Raw genomic sequence first — 20,347 nt, 5'->3', positions numbered from 1 at the left:
TGCTACCACTGGCATTGTTTGCTTTAAGCTTTTAATATAATGCACCCGGTATTGTAATGTGTCTTGGTGTGCGTTCAGACATTTATGGTATTGAAATTGTGACATGTCTAGCTCTAACTTGCAGCAAGTCGGCGAGCATGTTACATAGGGCTCAAAGGCGAGATGAGGCAAATATAGCAGTACGGTCCCACTTATGCATTAAAATTTGACAATATGACATTTAAGTGTACTTCCGTAGCATCGGGAGACGCTACATCAAATAAGAATTGGGGTATTTGTTTTTTGCGTTAGGCCCGCGTGCTCCCGCTTCCATGGCAACTTGCATTGTGACGTCACCGAAGGGGCGGCCACCATCATCATGGCTGGTTGCGTTATGCAGTCAACGGCAGTGATCTTCAGCCTCTGGCGTTAGTGTCGAAGGTGTTGTTTTACCAAGCTTGTCAAATTCGGGCTCAAACCTGGAGCCGACACACCCCGAAAAAGTAAGCGTTCGAGTTCGCTTTTTCTTTAGCTGTTAGCATCGTACCACCGGCCGTCGCATGCCGTTGCTACCGCGCCGTTTTTTTCCGCGTATCCTATATCTGCTGACGATCAATCCTCATGTAGCTGTAGCGGTCAGCGACGCCTGCTGACTACTACGCCGCGATTAGTGCCCCCTGACCTCTTTAAATAATCTCGCGCTTTCGGCAGAGCGCTCGGTGACAGCCTATCGGTAACGCTGGACGTGGAGCCGTGAGTGAATTTTCATGCAAGTGCCGATTCCGTTAGCGGTGTTCATTCTTAAATTTCACAACGTAACATCGTAGCAAGGGCGCTTTCTGTGGGCATGGTTCTTTCTAATCGATACGTTCTGCCGGGCATCCCATATGTCATGTCAAGTTGATCTCTTGAACGCGGAGTGAAACTGTCAGCTGACTCAGGGGCGCATTGTTGTGTCTGTAGTATCGCAGTTAACGGCAGTGGCCATTGCTCGAGGCTGTCTAGATTCCCTTCCTGTTTCTGTATGCATATGTCTGTGTAGAGTTAAGCGCTTTCAGCACACTCGTGCATAATCGTTTGCCGTTTTGAGCGCTATCACTCCGACTCGTGCTCAAATGGGTAAAAATATAGCACAGAAAGCAGCGTACATTGAACGGAAGGGTGTAATTGTTGAACCCAAGGCCTCTTTTTATCTTGGGGCAATAGCTTGCTGTCAACAGTTTCTCAAACGAATGGACCACGCCACGTACGCTCGTTCTTCTCCGAGGAATTGCGAGCCTCTTGATTTGCGTTTGATAAGCCGCGGGCCATGCCCGAGTGTCAGTGCAGGGGATTTCCCGTTTTCTCACTTCGCCGCCGTATGAATGCAGGCGCCGGAACTAGGGATCACGCACGTGACTTAGGGAATCTGATCAAAGTCGCCGGTTAAACGCGGACGGTTAAACTAAACTATCCTCTGCGCTACGAAGCCTGGGATGGCGCGCAGTTTTGTCATTCCTCGATGTTTCTCACGGTCTCGCTGTCGCAATGCATTCGCTCGCGCGCACGGACGCGGCCTTCACAGAACTGTTTACGTATCTCGTTTACTCTCAACCGCCAGGCATCGTCTTTTGGCATGTCGCAGGGATTCCCGAGTTCAAGATACATCCCCGGGGGTGTAAACTTTGTTCGAGTGCACTCTAAAAGCACTTTATACCATTTGAGGCGTAAACCAGAAACGTTTACACCCTTTGGGGCGTATCTTGATCCCAAACAAAAATCAGCTGCAGCACTCTTAAACAATTTTGCATCCCTTTGGGGCTTATCTTGTCCCACAACTATAATTGTCATCTATCTTGCCCGCATTTCCTTTCTTTAACGCTGCGAGCCCGGTACTTCCAGGTCACGTGTGCATTCTCAGCGTGACATAGCATTTTCGACAGGAAAGTAGCGAGCGCCGAGTTTTCAAAAACGGAAAGGCAAGCAAGGCAGATAACGATTGTTGTTGTGGGACAAGATAACCCCTCAAAGGGTGCAAACTTTTTTAAGAATGTGTCAGACTTGCGTTTCCTTTGAAAACTCGGCACTCACTACTTTCCTGTCAAGAATGCTATGTTGCTACGTCACGTTGATAACGCGCATGCCGTTCGTGACTTTAAAGTCAATAAAGAATGGAAAGGCATGCCAGATGACAATTATTGGTCAGGGCAAGGTGGAACCCCAACGGTTGCAAATTGTTATGCAGCACAGGTTGTACTCTTGTCAATAATGCTATGCACAGCTGTGTTGTACTGGCGCTGATGTACACGGCACAATATTAATGAAAGGGAGTGTGCATGAAAATAGTGTAATTTTATTGTGTGACTTATGCCAAGTGGTATAAACTTAGTGCTTCCGCTCTGCAAAAAATTAGTACACCCTTCAAGGTTTAAGTTTGTCTGCAATAATAATCATCCCTCGTGTGCCATTTCATTTAATGCTCTGCGCTTGCTGATTTCCTGTCGGGAACACTATGGCGCGGCAAGATATAGATGGCATTCTTGACAGGCAAGTATCATGCGAGTGGTGTTAAGGGATATGTGCGCAACATTGATTAGGATTATTGCAAACCCAGGCAGTTCCAGCCATACACCATCTCTGATCTCTCGCACAGAAACAGACCAGAAACGCATCTTCTTCATTACAACTGTTTCACCCTAACCCTTTGAATGACAGACCTTATTCCGACTGCTCCTCAAACCCTGCCGAGTTTTTCTCGCTTGTTTATTTAGCGGACATTTCTTGCAACGTAGGAACTGGTTCTCTCTCGTCGGTTTCTTCCGGTTCAAAATTAATCGGCAGTTTATAAACCTCTTTGTCTGTCAAAAAATGGTCGAACCTGATGCACTGGTTTGCCATGGCTACCCCGCAAAGACAGCGACAGAGCACCGAGACATTTCTCCACTTGTCAGAAATTTAACTTGCAAGTTCTTTATCTGTTTAGATGACTTCTTCATAGATGGCAAAACAGGCACGCTATGTTCGTTTTTGCACAATTCGCTTCTGTTGAGGCATGGAGTGCGCTGAAAACACAGAACTAGTATACTCGGAAGTGGCAGAGGTTGTGCAGGAGTGGATGCCGAAGTTATCTTGGGAGTGGCAGTTGAAGGGCTGAAGGTTGTACTGTTTTTAAGCATGTACTGCCAGCAACAGAATTGGAAAACTTGGAGCACTATAGACACACAGGACGTAGAAAAGGAACACACACCACACGAGCGTGTGTGGAGTGTGGTGGTTCCTCTTCTACGTCCTGTGTGTTTATAGCGCTCTTAAGTTTTCCTAATAATGCATTAACAACTAGTCCACCTATCCATCCTACAGCAACAGAAATTTACAGCACACATGTTTCATGGTAAATGTGAATTTCTGCTCTGCTAAGGCGTGGCGTCTTTAATTTAATTGATTATATGTAGGTCGCAAAGGCTACCACACTCAAAATACTATCGGAATTTGAAGCCATGTGCTCAGGCTTCACTGGAGTTCAGCAGCATTTTCACAAGTCCTGCGCTGCGTAAACTTTTTTTGTCCCACTGTACTTTGTTCATTGCCCGGTTAAAAAAGAAATTTATTCGCATATAGTGATCTTGCATTCTTCAACTATCTTGCAGATGTCCGCACCCCAAGTCCCTTACCCCCACCAGGCACCTTACCCTCCCCCTCAGCCATCATTTCCCCAGATGCCCTACGATCCCCCGCCACCGTACAATCCGCAAGCTGGCAATGACGGATACCCGCAGCCGGGATGGATATCAGCGCCGCCGGCACCGCAGCAGCCTCAACCACCTCAACCACAGCAGCCGCAGGCCACAGTCTTCAACCCATCCGCTCAGGTAACGCATTACTTACCCGATCTCCCAGCAGGTAGCGATGCAGACATCAGCACAAATTGAGACAGCCTAAGTCTACAAAACTAGGCTTCATTGATGCGGCTTACTTGGGGCTTTGGCGAGACGTAACTAGAGCCACCTGACCTACTCTTCATAGGCAGTCATACAGTCACGTGACCTCTCTCGTGACCAGTGTTGTGATGTGTCACATATTGCTATTGGCCTGCTATTGGGCAACTGCATGGATTGATTACACCTCTATGTTGCATGGCTATGACATAACATGTTTGCAGCTTCTCAATTTCCCTTTCCCTATCTATAAGCGTTATAATATATAGCTAAAAGGAGTAACAACACATAATATGCAAGACAAACTGAATGAACAGACAAGCGCTGACATTCATTCTGGAAGGCACTCCGAGATTCCGTTAATCCTATGTGCCGTTATTAATATTAGCTATAACATGTACCAACCAGCCCAAATTAGCACTCATTTAGTATATATGTTTGCACGCAAATAGAGAGATTGTCACTTCAGGCGATTGCATCTCGAAAAGGTTGAGAGACATTGAGTATTAAGGCCATAAAGTGTCAGGCATACTGCGACTCTTGCGACGGTGCTCACTGCACGCATGGCGTGCACTGTCTGGCCTTCGCCCTGCAGGGTTACGTCAAGCAGGGGTCAACCTATGTGCCCACGGGTCAGCCTGGCATGGTGCCGCCCACGGGGTACTACCCGTCCGGTGGTCAGCCAGGGCTCCCTGGTGGCGGCTACTACAATAGTACCACACAGCAACCCATGCCTGGAGGCTACTACCCCGGACAACCTGCTCCGCCTCCAGGCGGCACTCAGGGATACTATGGAGCAACGGGTTACCCTGGGGCCAACACAGTGTAAGTGACAACTCACCCATTGGAGACATCCTGGATAGACCACTTTGACCATGGCCACCGTGTGTGTGCAAGATAATGCTTCATAACTAAATTGCTCATTTACTGAATTTGGGGGGGGCAGGTTAAGAAAGTTAATCCAGGCCAGTCCTCTATTGTGCCTCTCATAGCCTCGTAAGTTTCTTTAGGAAGTTTCTTTAGGACGTTAACTCGAAGTATTGACGTGACATTTTGTACTTGTCTTTTCCTTTTCTGCCTCAAATTTGGGTTCATGCCCTCTCAACCCTAGGGAAACAATTCTGGCAAGCATCACAGCAGCCTAAATATATTGTTTACTACAATACTTGTTTCGACAAACGAGTTATTTAGTACCCCGAAGGTCAGTGCTCCATGTCGTTGTGAAACACTGGCTTCTCTATTCCTGCAAACTGCAGCTGTCATATGAGAGCACAGAAGAAACGTGCGCAGCCCTCTTCCTATTGGTACTCTTATGAATATCATCTTACCTGGCCTTATTGCTGCTACACATCAGCATGTCACGATAACGCCGATGGCGCCAAGTCCGGCATTTTGAGACCAAATTTATATATCACTTAAGTACTTTCCAGCGTTTATACTTGCTAAGTGTAATCTTTTTATGTTCAAGAGGTGAGCTGGCCGAATTTCTGAAACTTCGAAAATACATGTCAGCACTCCTTTAACCTCCAACAATCAATCAATTGGACAATACAATTTCTCGGGCTATAAGTGTTCTTGCAGGGTTATTCAAACATGCAGAAGACAAAGGTTATATTCATGAGCCTGGCAAGGGAGCAAGAATTCGTTATCGCCAATCAGCCTCTAGAATCTGTGCAGGAGGACGTTTATCTAGGTCAATTAATCACAGGGGACATTGATCATGAGAAAGAAATTTACAGAAGAATAAAAATGGGTTGGAGTGAATACGGCAGACATTGCCGAATCCCGACTCGGAGCTTAGCACTGTCGTTGAAAAGTCCACAATCCTTGCCTTCTACCAGTGCTACCATGTGGGTCAGAAACTTGGAGGTTAACAAAGAAGCTCAAGAACAAGTCAAGGTCCACGCAAAGCGCAAAGGAACAAAAGATGTTCAGCGTAATGTTACGAGATAGGAAGAGAACGGTGTGGATCAGAGAGAAAACGGCGATAACCGATATTCTAGTTGACATTAAGAGGAAAAAATGGAGTTGGGCAGGTAATTTAATGCACATTGCAGGTAACCAGTGGACCATTAGAGTTAGAGTGGGTGCCCAGGGAAAGGAAGCGCAGTCAAGGACATCAGAGAATTAGGTGGGGTGATGAAATTAAATTTGCAGATGCAGGCTGGAATAATCTAACGCAAGACAGGGGTAATTGCGGATCACTGGGAGAGGCCTTCGTCCTGCAGTGGACATAAATGTAGGCTGATGATGATGATGAAATCAATGAATAAATGCTGTCTCCTCTGGCTAAATAAACTCTGCCTCCTCTGCACAGTGTCGTCCGCGAGCAGACCCAGGAGACGAGTCGCATGGACGACCTGGCAAAGTGCTGCCTGGGCACGTGCTGCCTGACGTGGTTCTGCTGTTGGCTGACGGACTAGTCGGCAACCGAGCCCCCTCGACCGACTCTTGGTCAACCAAGTCCGCTGCGGCAAACGTGCCATCCATGCATGCCATCACCACCACCACCATTTTTTAAATGGCCGCTGTCTCCAATTGCGCCCTCATCCACCGCCCAGTTTTTTTCTTTAATTTTTTTTTCTTGTTTGTGTTGACTGCTATAAATTCTTCCTCTCCGTCGCAGCAGGCATTAGCCATAAGTTCCTGCTGCGCTTACCGAAGAGCTACTTGGTTGTATTATATTATCCATGAGCGGTTTTTAAAGGTATATACTCTAGGTAGGCGCTAATAACTTGTATAAGTACACAACAGAGTTTTTTGTATATTTTGTTATGATATCTCTACACTTTTAGACTTTTCCCCGGAAAGTTGGAATTTACTTCGGAGATCTTGGGTCCCACGCATTGCGGGGTGGCGAAGAAGTGTTCGTTTTAACTCTTTGATAGTCATTGAATCCAGTATTAATACTTCTTTAACAAAAGAAAAAAAAAAGGCAGTCCTATGTAGACAAGTGTTCAGTATCGTCAGCATGCTGGCACGAATGAATTTGTATGCCAGATTGATTTTGCCGACCGACATTTAAATTAACGCGCAACCTGCAAAGGAGTGCTGCTGGCCATTTAGTTTTGTAGAAACAAGTGTTCAGTAGTCTGGAAAAATGGTGATAGGTGTTCATTTCTGTTCTTATATTGTGATTTGTGTATGGAAGTATTCTCATTTGCAAAGAATATATATAATTAAAAAAATCTCGTTCATTGCGAGTTGGTCCCGACTTGTCATTTTGGCAATGGCATTTGGTCACCCCTTATAACACGTGGGACTCAACGGTGGCTAACTCAGTTTTTTGTTGATGTTTGTAAGATTCTACAGTCTATGTGATACAAACCTCTATACAGAAAAAGAAAAATCCCATTCCACCACGCATGCATTGCAGATGTCCACTAATAGACCACCCCCCATGTAGACCATTCCCATTTCTTGCCTGCGACACATTGCTAGCAAGTGTGTTAAAAAGTGCTTGAGTAGGTATATTATACACACGCTGTTGGTGTAGAATGTGTTGAAGATAGCAGTATGCATGTTTTATCTGCCATGGCTTTTGAAGCATGGTGTAGACAGTTTGGAATGGTGAACTGTTGAATCTCCTCAGAGACAGTGATGCAGGAAAGTTGCCATGCAGCACTAAATGCAGGGCCAATGTTGGACCAACATAATCCTTTGAGGCCAGCAATGCATAGGGCCATCATTGTCCATTAAAATGCCAATATGACTCATGTTGCACCAATACTGGCCTAGCTCTGTGCTGCTTAGGTTTGTGTAGAAGGAAAGGATTGTTGAGTTTGTGTTGGCACTGCATTGGAAAGGTTTGATGTTTATTACTTCGTTGAGGGTCGTTTACGGAGTTGTTTCTGTGTTGTCTCTTGTCAGAAGCTATTAAGCATGGTTAACTCTGTCGTAAAAAAAAAAGGAAGGCAATGTATGATCGTTGTTGCTGTTGTCTTCAAGGATTGGAGTTTACATGCATTGTATCAATTTTGCTACCAAACGGTACCTTCTCTCTTGGCTCACAACTATAGATCTGTTAACTTAATAAAAGCACGCAGCATGTTTGCAAGACTCACAGATGATTGTGAATGTTGCCTAAATGCCTGGTCAATTTAATTGAATCCAAAGAAAAAAAAATGTATAGGAATGCTTTGAGGGGGGCGAGTACAGCCTCCCATATTTTTACCTATATCGTGCGAAACACTACAATATGGTCTTGCGTCGTCCTGAAGGGAACATCGCATTAGATGACTCTTGCACAGGATTGCTTAGTGCGCTTGAGAGTACTTCTGCCGGTGTCGCTGCTTAAAGACGCTAAAATGACGCATGATCGACACTCGCGCTATATGGTTAAAAATGCCGGAGGCTGTAGATTGTGCAAGTAGTTCACAATGAAATCTATGGCAATATGTGCACGAAAACACACATTTACTTATTTCGGAAATACGTAGCAATCGAGAAAATGCCAGCGCGAGTCTGTTTCCGGGGAGCACTTGAAATTATGGAAAAGTTTGCGCACCAAGCAAAGCACGAACTCTTGCTTTTGCACCAAAACTGCACACAATTATAAAAGTTGACGAGTGGCATTTAAGCAACACAGTTGTAGATGTGATGCTATCCGATAGCGCAAAGGGATTCTGTGTCCAGCATATGCCACAGGGAACAATAAACATGTTTGTTGCATGCTCAGACAAGCCTCATCACTTTATGGTTACTGACTCGTTTGACGAATGACAAACATTCCAAAGTAGAGCTCAAACTTGGAAAGGATGGCAACGTTTTTTTCTTCTATCTGCATGCTGTTCAGAACACAAACGTTGCTGTGCGATCATGCAAAGGACATAAGCACTCAATGAACACAATATTCATAGAATAACAAAAGCATTTGTTTTTTTTTTCCGAAATTGCAGCAGATCGGACTAATTACAAACGTCCATGTTCAGCTTAAATATTGAACTTGGCAGCAGAATGTGGTAGCTGTTGCAATGGATTTGTCTACATACTCTGCAGCACACACAAGAAGTACATCACTGCAGCTACATCCCCGATACAGCCTAATGAATTTTTAATTCATTAATTAGTTGCAAAACTTGCAGTGCATAAATTACAAAGTTGTTGGTCATTTAAATGTTCAGTAACTGGCACCATTTGCAATTTGTATATTCTAATATAGGTTTCAAATGTGCTGAAAATCCTCGAATGGTAGAAACTAGAAGCAGAGAGATACTTGTTATCCATGCATAACGTATTTGTGACAAAAAGCTTCAAGAAGGTTGATTTGAGAATTAGTAATTAGGGTCATTAGCAGCTGCAAAGAGTTGGCAAGTCCTATCCATCATTCACATGCTAGTTGAAAAGCCGTACAGGCAGTGCAGGCAGACATTAGTGCCACATTTTGCTGCTAATGTTTAGTATAAAACTGGTGGCACCAAAGAACATGGCAAACAAAAAATGTTTTGTTTCTCCAAAGAAAACTGCAAGTTCTCGAAACGATACTGCCTCATTTTGCTCTTTTTTTGCTGCAAACTATCTTGCAAAAACAAACGAAAAGCTTTAGCTGAATTTAAGCAATCATCTTCACAGATCCTGCCATTCTTTTTTTTTCGTATTGAAACTTCGACATCAGTTTCGCTGGAGCCAGATCTCTGGTTCTACTTCTATTGATACTGATGCAATTTTTTAAAACTGATCAGTTCTGGCAAGTGCACTAATACAAAGACTTTTTTACTTGGACTTCAAAGCAAATGCACACGTCAATTTGACAAAAAATTTTGCAGTCCCACCTCTTCTGTCCAGGTTAGTGAAGCTTTTACTTTACAGAATGTTCCACATCATTCTATAATGAAATTATTTTTCGCACCATTTACGGTTAGGCGACATATTCGCGTCCAATAAAAATAGCCATAAGTACACTATATGCTATAAATTGTGCCGGATGCAAGGATTTAAACATTCCGTTGATTTCTCTTGCATCTCTACATGGCTTTCTTTCAAGTTTCACTGGAGAAATCATTACAGGGAACATTAGGGGCCTGTAAGGGTTTGTCAAAGAAGGCCTTTGTTCCAGAATTGTTTAAGTGACATGAATTTATTTGATTGGATCGGAGCCCAAGGTCTCTGCCATATATCATCTTGTGCAAAGTACAATTTCTGCACGCTGTTTTTACTGTTTTTTTTTTTATTTTCCTCCAAATTTGCTCATTTTTACTAATAGTATTGTAAAAGTGAAAAGGCCTTTGCTTAGAGTTTTTGAAACAATAAAATAAAAAACTTTTCTTTTTAGAACATTCGGGTCAAATTGCCACGTTATTACTATGCTCCATTTTTCTGCAAGACCTATTTCCAACACACCGGTTTGTTTTGCATCTTTAGAGTCTTTTTCTCAAGTTTTGCTCATGCATCCTTGCTGGCCTTTAAAATGGTTTGCATGGTTTTTAAGTGATATAAAAAATGAAACATCTGGGTCAATGCACAAGGTCACTGTGGTGAACCTTGTATTTCAACTCGTATTTGGGGTGGTTGATGCCTTTAGATCATTTTCTTCTTTGGCGAAACACCATTAGTACTAACACTAATAGGCACTTAAGGGTTTCAGATAGGCTTTCGTTGTGCTATTTTATTGCAAAGCAAGGCAACTTTTTTGTATTGAGAAATATTTGGGTCATGGCAAGAAGTCCCTCCTCTCTTGTGCTAGATATGAAGATTTCAATATTTTACGTCTTTAGTTTACGTTTTAGTTTATGTCTTTAGTTTTGCTTAAGCGCCTTTACTGGGAAGACATTTAATGCAACGAGCCTTCAAAGCAGGACTTCAAAGCAAGGCCTTTGTACCACAGCCCATGGTCCTTGAACCACAAAGCGAAACATTCTTTTCCTTGAAACATTTGCGTCGAACTACAGAGAGATGAAGACAGGCACAGTTGTTTCACGAACGGAAAAAAGTTCTTTTTTTTATTTTTCCACCTCTTTCATTCACATGGGGGGAGGACTTTTAAAGTCCAAAGACTCCAAAGCGGGGACGGGAAACGCTCGGTTCCTCCGACCCCCCTATTGAAATATATTTACACAGTGCCCCGAGGCGAGATCTGCAAAAACCTTGTGTTCCCTTGACAACCCCTGGTGAACCACGGCCCCTCGGAGATAATTTTTTTTTTCTGAAAACCCCAGGCAACACCCTCTCTCAACACACCCGTGTATTTTTTTTTCTTTTTTTTTTGGCTCGGTTGACAACCCCCTCCGAAGATTACCCTTTCCCACCTACACCTTTATTTTTTTTTTTTTGTGCTCCGATCATAACAGCGTTCGACTAACTCCTTTCATTGCCTGTTCAAACCTTCCAAGTGCTGAAGCAATAGGAGACAAAAGCTCGGCAGGCAAGTCTGGCTACCAAATAGGTGTCGGCAGCCTATAAAACATACGTACACACACCCAGCTGTGAAATTGCAGCCAGTTGCATGTCAGCAGTCCCAACTTTGTCATTACGTTTTTTAGTACCCCGACAGTCTGTTTTTTTTAAGCGGCTGTTTGTTTATGTACATTTGTTCGTTGATGCTCGGGAGTTTTCGAAGAGCACGAATCTGACTGTGTTGACGAAACTTCATTGAAGACAGTACACAATTTCGAACTTTTTTTTTCTTTGTTGAACTGCTGTGCCCACAAATTTGCTTTTGAAAACCGTTCACTACCAATGTAATGCCGAGAGCGTTCAGATTAATTGCACCAGACTTCGCGAAAACCGTCCACCCCTTGCGACAGCACTAGAAAGGCACCAAAACAAAAAGCAAAGCAAGACAGGACCAGTCGTCGGAGCGCTGTCTCCGATTTTGTTTTTCCCAGTAAGAAAAGAAATTTTGTACGTCCCGCTTGTGCTTGATATTTTTTTTTTAATCGCATCAATTCGGAGCATCAACAACGACCACACAGCAGCACACTGGCAACCAGCCGCGTACCAAAACAAACCTCTTTTCGCTCCCTTCTCATCATCTTGCAATTCGATGCATTAAAATCGAAAACGCATTCGCAGCAACGAGCAGACAATGGCGTAAAAATTTCTAGCCCGAGTTTGCGTACAGAAAAACGCAACCACGACGTATTGCAGCGCAAGGTGTGGCTCACCTGCGTCACAATCGTACAAATTTCGATGGAAACCGATACCTGACGGCAGGAGGGAAATGGGAAAAAAAAAATCCATAACGATTCGAGTACGAAAGAAACGACTGCGCACACGTGGCAAGACAGAAAACCGAAGTCCAGTGCTTGGGCTCGGCGACCTTTTGACTGCGCTGGCAAAAAAGAAAAAAAAAATTTCTCAACGACTTCATCCCCCCCCCCCCGTATCCACCGCTACTACACCTCAAGTACTGTAGTGGACCAACTGAGCGTCCAACATAGAAAGAAAAAAAAAAAAAAAATTAGTAACAGTTCAAAAATGAACTGAAATGAATTAATTGCCACAATGAAAATTGGACACTGCAAAATCGCTTCACCAGGCTTTCTCGTTTATTATTTTTTTTTTCAGTGACATCTCCAAGAATTCGTCTTTCCCATACCCAGTAATACTAAGCTGTATCACTTGCAGAGACTTGCTGAAGGCACTAATAGGTCTATGGCGGCTCAGAATGGTGAGCCAATTACGCAGTGTTACGAACACACCTGAAAAATACATACGCCACCTGAGAAAAGAAATAAAGTCGACAATGACATTGGTGGTGCAGTGGTCGCACAAAAGAAAAAAAATACATTACGAAAACATAAATGCAGCGACCACCCGCTTTCCTCGAACCTCCGCTGCCAGCGCAGTCAGAGATGGCCACGGCAGCAATCAAATTGGTTTCTTAGTATTTATATTTATTTATATATATATATATATATAACGCACGTGCATAATAGATATATATGTACATTGTCACGCACATATTTACACGCTTTCTCTTTTCAAACCAGCACCGGACTTCGCTCTCCCCGACGAGCCGGGTGCAGCGAAGAAAAATCAAGTCTCATTCAGAAAAACAAGAACACCTCAGCAGCTGCACGCAAGGCTTACAAGAAATAAACACAGGGTTCTTGCTACCGTGAACTTGAGCCAATGAGAGAGCACTTGTTCACGCAACGGTCAGAATTTTTTTTTGCGGTGGGAGCCACGTCTGCGTTGAAAAAAATTGTTCTGCGACGATCAAGAAAAAGAGAGGGCCGATTGAGGCGACGCCATTTTTTTTTTTGCTTTCTTTTTTTTTTTTTGCCTTTCCGCAAGCAAGACTAGTCTTTCGAAAAACTTTGGGCGTGTGAAAAAGCGCTGGAAAAAAAAAAAATTGACGACGCGCCAACAACCACTACTCGTGCAACGGAACATGCCGTGAAAACGGTTCGGTGCATACTTTTGACTCCTTAGCGAGTGGAAAATGGTACAACAATTTTTGTTTCCAGGCAAACGGAACGAGAGGGAGCGATTTGACGTGCCGATTGACGATGGCCAGATTTCCGCACGGCTACAAGCGAGCGAGGCGGTAATGAATAAAAATGTCCGACTTGCTCGGGCCTGCCCAGCAAGAGAGATACCCCATTTGCTTCTGCAACACTTGAATGTGTGGAGAGAAAGACAAAAAAGGGGAGGGGTGGGGTCAAAGAATGTTTTTTTTTTATGTATGTACAACATGTGCTGTGAATGAGCAACATTGACATTTAAGATGATTGGGAGGATGGCAGGACATGTTGAAGTGAAATAAGCGAGTCATTTGTGTTCGCAGTTCTAAAAAAATATCGAAGCTTATCGTACAAGATGAAGGCTGAAGGACAGAAACGTGGAAAAAAAGAAAACGTACAGGGGGCTACAACAGCGAAGAAAGATGGAAGCGTTAACAGAAGCACCTGAAGAATCTCACCAATGCTGTGCAGCAAATACGATTTTTTTGCTTTCCCTCACAGATGCCAGTCAGTTTCTTTAAACGTAATTTTCCGATTGTACAGTACAAAAAGGCGAGACCCAAAATTCAGTTCAGCCTTTTGCACAATGCACGGGTGTTCCTGGTGCAGGCCAATCGCACCACACTCCGCAAACATTTTTTTTTTCTTGCCGCCGCCACCGTTTTTTGGTAAGACATGTACACGACAACCACGGGGGGTTGTAAAAAAAAAAAAAAATTACGCGGCAGGTTGCCAGCTGACCACACACACCATTGCTTCTATTTAATCCCTTCGTCCCAAGTTTCGCCACCGCAAGTTTGTACATTGTCGTCGTAATCTCACTCCTTTCACATTCTAGATCGTCGTGCGACCGACCCATTTGGCACGTCGCAAACACACGCGGTGCCGATTAACGCTCGCAATGTCCCGCGGCGTGCCTACAAGACGATCGCATACATCCATAGTACGCTCTCCCCTGTCCACTCGAAGTCTCTCCCACAGAGGCTCTAAACGGGGGTTGATGTGGCAATGTGGCTGATGCAACAGGTCACTCGCTCACTCCCTCTTTTCCCCAGGATGTTTCGTGATGAGCAAAGAAGAAGACCAAGAGAGGTAGCGAACATAAAAAATAAATATAAAAACAACAAACAGATGCCGGAGCAGGAGAGAGAGAGAGAAAAAAAAAAGAATGAAACGGAGACTTGAACACTATTACGGCACGACGAAAACGCTGGCAGGCTTTTTGTGTGTTTGTGTGTCCCCCGGCGAAGTGGGCGTCGTGGATGGCTCGCCGAGTCCGAAAATGCGGCACAACATATGGTCCTCTTCTTCCGACGAAAAAAGAAAGAAAAAAAAAAAAATTCTTGCAGAGCACCACGTTTTCATTTCGTTGCACGCATTCCCCCCTTGCACTGGCGGTGATGATGGTGCCGAAAGCGACAACCGAGCGACGCACGAGAAGAAAAAAGAAAAATTGACAAAAAAAAAAAAAAAAAACGGGTTGTTGGGTGAAAGTATGCGCTCGGATTCGCCGAGGGGGGGAATGCGCGAGAAACAAAACGAAGTAACAGTGCGTAAAAAAAATAGCAGTAAAAACCAGGGTCCAAGGGGGGCAGGCGGCTTGTTGTGTGTGCTCAGGTGGGGCCCCCCCGAGCGGAGGAAGCAACGGAAATGACGACGGAGCGGGGGGGTCGCAGCAGTAGGGGAGCAGAGACACAGGCTCCTGGAGTTGAAAGGAGTCCGGGGGGCAGTGGCTGCACATCGGGCGCCGAAGAAGACCCCACTCAGTTCAGATCTCTGTCTTCTAAGTACCTATACTCAAACGTGAAACCTTCCTTGCGCCTCTGACTCCACTTCTCATAGTCGAAGTAGATGTACGTCCCCTGTGGAGACAAGAAAAGAAAGGATGTGGCTGCAACAACAGTGGGAAAGAAAAGGTCACTTCTCTACTGTTGCCTGCCACGTGGTTCGTCTTATACGTTCGAATTATACCCGTGTCACACAGGCGTTTCGAAGGCCTTCCAACCGATAGTCAGTTGACTCAAAGGTCAACTTCGAACTGCTACACGAGCGGTTTCGAAGGCCGTCGAGTCAATAGTCTATCGAGTCAACGGAGCACTCCACAACTCTATCGAAATCTCGATGGCCTTTGAGCTATGGAAGCGGAAACAGCACGAACATGCCCTCTCGTTCACAGTGTGCTCGTACTCATGGTACTGAAAAGAACAAATCGAACCAAAATGCTCTAAAAACGCTATATATGAGTGTTATTAATTATTCAATAAAGTATTTTTACCACTTGACATGTGCAAACTGTACATACTCTCGACAACAGCGACGTGCTTGTGTTCATTCCTTTCTCCATGTTGTCTAGTACACTCTCCCTCTACTCAATGTGCTGCCGGCTGCCGTCATATCGCCGCCATTTCGCCGTATAAACAAACATAAAAGAAATTGTAGTGCTTTTAAGTGGTTTTAATGTTGTTTAACTTTTGGTGACATGAAAACGTAAATAAAGATCCGCAGCGCCACACAATTTTGCGAGAAACGCCTGAACCACTCAACGGCCTTTCAAATGTGCCGTGTAGCAGCGCGACAACTCCTTTGAGTCGATAGAGTTGTGGCGTTTCGAAGGCCGTTGATTGGAAGGCCTTCCAAATATGCCCGTGTGACACAGGTATTATACAACTGAGCAGGCACAATTGAAACGTGATGTTCTTCCGCCATTAGGGAGAACAGTAGTGAAAGGAAAGATACAATATTTTGAATTTTGAGTCTCCCCCCAATTAAACAACTGAGAAAGTTGATGCTGCATTACGCCAAACCACTTAGCCTAGGGCATTAGGCTTTTGAACACTCAGCAACACGTTATGTTACTTGCACCACATACATTGTGCACACAAAGGGCGTATTTGAAGAATGTACCGTATTTATTCAAATACAGGTCGACCTTTTTTTTTTTTTTCATACACGATCATCTCTGCATTCGGCTTCCACCAGAGCGAAGCAGCGGCAGCTGGCAATCAATCCCACGAGCTCGCCCTTGGCGGAGCGGCAGAGGCACATACCTGTTCGTACTCGTCTGTGATGGTCTTGGGCTCCTCGTGCCTCTGGAACCACATCATGTACTTGGTGTGGAACCTCCAGGACTGCTTTTTTAAGGCCTTGGCTGCCAGGTACTGTGCCTTGGATCCCTGCCCCCAGAGACATGTAACACAACGTGGCTTCAGAGACCGGCGCACAAGCAACATTACACAGTGTTAGAATAACGTTTGTCGCCTGTACGTACACTATATGCAAGCAGCTCTGCAGGACATTACGGTTGCAAGTTGCATCGAGACCTTTCGTTTATCGTACGGGAACGCAAACATAAGCAAGACTCTAGAAGACAGAGCGCCGTCTGGTGCCTCGTGCCAAACCTATCCAAGCCAAGGCGACGCAGTAGCAGAGCCATCGTATCATTTCTATGCCTACGCGTCCCACTGAGGCCTATGGACGCCGAAATCGCCGAATGATCTCATGAATCGGACGCGTTGTGCGTTTATGACTAACATTTCAGGTGAGCTTAGAGGAAGCGAAAGCTCATCTCAACAGTTAATGGCAATCAACAATAGCGAGAGCGTAACCATCACGAGAATTCCCGCCGAAGCGGCCCGGCGATGGGTGCTGCGATGTTCGACGACATTATTTCTTAGCATACAATAACATTACGAACATTAAGCTTGCCATATAATGTACGCTGGCATACTGTACGTAAACCACAGAAATACAATAACACACGCAGCATGCGCAGTGAGGACAATGCTATTTCTTTACATATGTAATGCGTTTACATTTGGTTGCACACGCTGTTCTAAAACTTTCCATTTAGCCCATTAATTGCAGCTGCACCACTCACCTCCATGTAGTAGAATACAAAAAAGAGCGTCTCGGTGGACAGCTTCTGGAAGAACTCCACCGTGTCGCAGTGAGGCAAGCTCTGTGGGTAGTAACTGGGCACCTGTGTCGGGTTCCGCGGAAGGTAAGGCCTGCACAGAAGACGCGGGGGAGAGCACACTGAAGCGAGGCCCTGGAAACGCAGTTTGCTTTATATGCTGTTTTAAGGTGTACCCGATTTTTCATACCGATTTTCTTGGAAAAAAAGGCGCAACGAAGAACAATAAGTTTATGCGCTCAGGACTCTGGCGAGTAGAATCAGAGCAGTTTAGCTTTTAGTTTAGTTTTGCCTCGCTGAATGATGCACAGCATGCTTCACTACATAACTTGTTCGGATTGATGTCTATTATGACTGCCAGGATGAAATTTATCACACTTTTGAGAAAATTTTATGCTCGATCACACACAGTTGAAGTTTCTAGAACTTTCCAAAAATATGCGAGAGAGATTCGTATTTTCGAATGTTGACTACTTGGTTTGAAGACCAAATAGAATAGGACAATATTTGATTTGATATTCGAAATTTTAGAATATTCGCACACACCTAATTACAAAAAGTGTGCCTGTTAGAAGTGGGCAAAGTACCACGGAGGAAGAAAATAAACCAGCATTATGGCATGCAGTCACCCTCCGCAAGCGAACGCTTCGTGAAATCACCCCTTTTCGCCTTTTCTCCAATCAATACAGTTTCGTGTGTGTCTTTCAAAAAGGCAGCCCAACACGTGATCCTATACTTGGCGGACTCTGCCCAGTGTTGTTGGTTCACGGTAGGTTTTGATTATGGGTGTGCGAATATGTGAAAACTAAGTAGTATTTGAAAATTTTCGAATATTCGTTTGTACACGAATATTCAAAACAAACAGAATGTACTGCTGGCTGTGCAGGAGTAAACAGGGTTCTTAGTGTTCACTTCTTTCTAATGTAAGAATAGGTGGCAGATTTTGAGCTGAATTTTGTGATAATTCCATGCTGCTGGCAATACTTCGTCTGTAAAGCACGCTTAGCCACTGGACGTATAAGCTTTGCAAGAAAGCCAACCTCTCAGTAGCAAGGGGCATGGGTTTGCAGACAGCGAAGGCGCACTCTTTTGCAGGCAACATCCCGGGTCCTGAGCTTATTATACTAGACAGCAAATGCGGTGAGTGACGGCTGGCACAGGGTTTAATGCCTCCCAAGTTTACTGGCACTTGATGTGCAATAAGGCACATGTTGGAGAACCGACAGCTAGTGGGAATTACCGTATTTACTCGAATCTAGGCCGACTCCGATTCTAAGCCGACCCCCCAAAAGTTCGAAGTCCGAAAAAAAAAAAAACTTACCTCGAATGTAGGCCGAACGAAAAAGCGAGGACAGCATTCGCAAAATGAAACAGCATTTATTAAATTTGAACATGCCGAGCTCATTCTATGTCACCATCGCTGCTAGCCTCGTCGCTATCTTCCTTACTGCTGACATCTTCAAACAGTGCGCTATATTCAGTACCATCCAGCGCATTAGAGATGCTGCATTTTTGGAAGGAGCGCACGTTGCAGCGCACGCAAAAACCATCCCTCCAACGACAGACCGATGCCGAAGTTCCGCCCGGTTTGAACGTTTGACGATGCCTCTACGGCTAGCTCAACTACCGTATTTACGAGATTCTCACGCTTCCTCGATTGTAACGCGCACCCGTTTTCCGTGAGGAAAAATTTGGAAAAATAGATTTCCTCCCGATGCACTGATGTTGCGATGAATAAAGAAAGTCGCAGTTTCGCCCGAAAGGCGATGCATCGAATGCGGTAGCAAATTAGTAGACCGCTATTAACAAGCACGGTGTCACGCGCGCTCAAGCAAACATGAACACACCTCGCTCGTTGACCGCGGAAACGAACTGTCAAAACGCTGGAGACGAAGCGCGCCTTCGTGCTAGCATGCCTCTCGCTTCAACGCGGCGAAAACACGGCGCGCGGCGGACTTTACCAGTCGCAGATTGCTTTCAAGATAGGGCCAAGCCTGATCGTATCGCCGGAGTGGATCGTCGCAGATTACGTCCTGTTTCGGTCCACTGAAACCGTTCCGCATTGCTTTGCTGGCGAAAATCCTCTCCTGTTTGCGTCAGTCCCGCTCGCAAGTTTCGGATTCCCCGAACGCCCGTGATGCGGCCCGATTTCCGTCCGTCTCCGCACAGATGATCACTTTCCTTTTAAATGCGGCATCATGATGAACTCGGTACTTCATGCTGATAGATAGAGCAGACGCTGAGAACCTGAAGACAGACGGTAGACTATTGCCTAAGCACGTGTACTGCAGCACACGGAGGAAGCTTCCGCATGCTACAGTAGCTAGGCACGACGCGCGTGCGAGGCGGCCATTTTGAAATGCCGACGCAGAATTAGGGTCGTGTTGAAAGTGCGCGTTAGATTCGAGTAAATACAGTATTCGTTTAGAAAGCGGCACTATAGTGGCATCGCCCATTTGGTGCCATTACGATAACGCCACAACGCGCGCCGATGCTGCACCATACCGATACTACCGATACGACGCAGGTCAAAATGGCGACGTCGCTCGTGTACTTCAGCTGGCTACTGGCGCGGCTAGTAGCGGCTGCGGTACTGACTTTTCTAGATGGCGCTAACTATGCACCATATTTATGTTTCAGTTAAAAACTGGCGCGTTTTCTAAAATCCTCGAATCTAAGCCGACCCTAGAGTTTCGTATGTGATTATTTGAAAAAAACTATCGGCCTAGATTCGAATAAATACGGTACTCAATTTTCCCAAGTTAACAGGAGTCAAATACACAATCTTTTGGTGCAACAGCTTACCAGTCAAACTTTTTTACCATCGACAATGTAATTGCAATGTTCCAGCATGTTAAAATGACCAACAAACTTGTTAAGAAATGCACGTGCATATCATTATTCAATTATCTAAAAAAATTCAGATTAATTGGCATCAATAGTAGCCATAGTAATTAATGCCCATGCTATGCGGGAAAAGCAGTAGCTTTGCAAATGTGAAAACGAGCAAGTTTATTGTACAGGGAGCCCTTTGATTTTACTCATTGTATCTTATTAAGGCTCGCAAAGCAATGGCTGTGAAGTCAGAGAGCATGCAGAAGCGTCCCCATGCTTGATTATTGCATTCGATCATC

At 44.8% G+C, this 20,347-nt stretch overlaps 2 protein-coding genes across 6 annotated transcripts in view; one reads left to right on the top strand and one right to left on the bottom strand.

The window, feature by feature from the left end:
* The first annotated feature begins 325 nt into the window (after window positions 1-325).
* On the top strand, window positions 326-8,575 carry LOC119453300 (proline-rich proteoglycan 2-like). 2 transcript variants are annotated; one of them, XM_037715337.2, is made up of 4 exons: window positions 326-482; window positions 3,606-3,827; window positions 4,489-4,718; window positions 6,211-8,575. In XM_037715337.2, exons 2-4 carry the CDS (start codon window positions 3,606-3,608, stop codon window positions 6,314-6,316), a joined length of 558 nt encoding a protein of 185 aa, XP_037571265.1. In that variant the 5' UTR covers window positions 326-482; the 3' UTR covers window positions 6,317-8,575. The 2 variants fall into 2 exon arrangements, with proteins under 2 accessions (XP_037571265.1, XP_049523706.1); XM_049667749.1 differs by lacking the exon at window positions 326-482 and adding an exon at window positions 603-732.
* Window positions 8,576-10,800: 2,225 nt separating this feature from the next.
* The window catches only part of LOC119453298 (CCR4-NOT transcription complex subunit 3), a 46,060-nt gene continuing 36,513 nt past the window's right edge, over window positions 10,801-20,347 (bottom strand). For all 4 annotated transcript variants that reach the window (XM_049667745.1, XM_037715334.2, XM_049667747.1 and 1 more), the window contains exons 14-16: window positions 17,178-17,307; window positions 16,348-16,473; window positions 10,801-15,162 (exon numbers count right to left, since the gene is read on the bottom strand). In XM_049667745.1, coding sequence (XP_049523702.1) covers window positions 15,064-15,162; window positions 16,348-16,473; window positions 17,178-17,307 — 355 coding nt within the window. In that variant the 3' untranslated portion in view covers window positions 10,801-15,063. The remainder of the gene's footprint in view (window positions 15,163-16,347; window positions 16,474-17,177; window positions 17,308-20,347) is intronic.

The sequence above is a fragment of the Dermacentor silvarum genome, chromosome 5, assembly GCF_013339745.2.
Source record: "Dermacentor silvarum isolate Dsil-2018 chromosome 5, BIME_Dsil_1.4, whole genome shotgun sequence".
Taxonomy (NCBI): domain Eukaryota; kingdom Metazoa; phylum Arthropoda; class Arachnida; order Ixodida; family Ixodidae; genus Dermacentor; species Dermacentor silvarum.
This window is presented reverse-complemented; position numbering and strand designations above follow the sequence as displayed.

Coding starts and splice junctions, on each gene's coding strand:
- LOC119453300 (XM_037715337.2), top strand. CDS start 3,606: ATGTCCGCACCCCAAGTCCCTTACCCCCACCAGGCACCTTACCCTCCC. Junction 3,828..4,488: donor TCTTCAACCCATCCGCTCAG/GTAACGCATTAC, acceptor TTCGCCCTGCAG/GGTTACGTCAAGCAGGGGTC. Junction 4,719..6,210: donor TACCCTGGGGCCAACACAGT/GTAAGTGACAAC, acceptor TCCTCTGCACAG/TGTCGTCCGCGAGCAGACCC.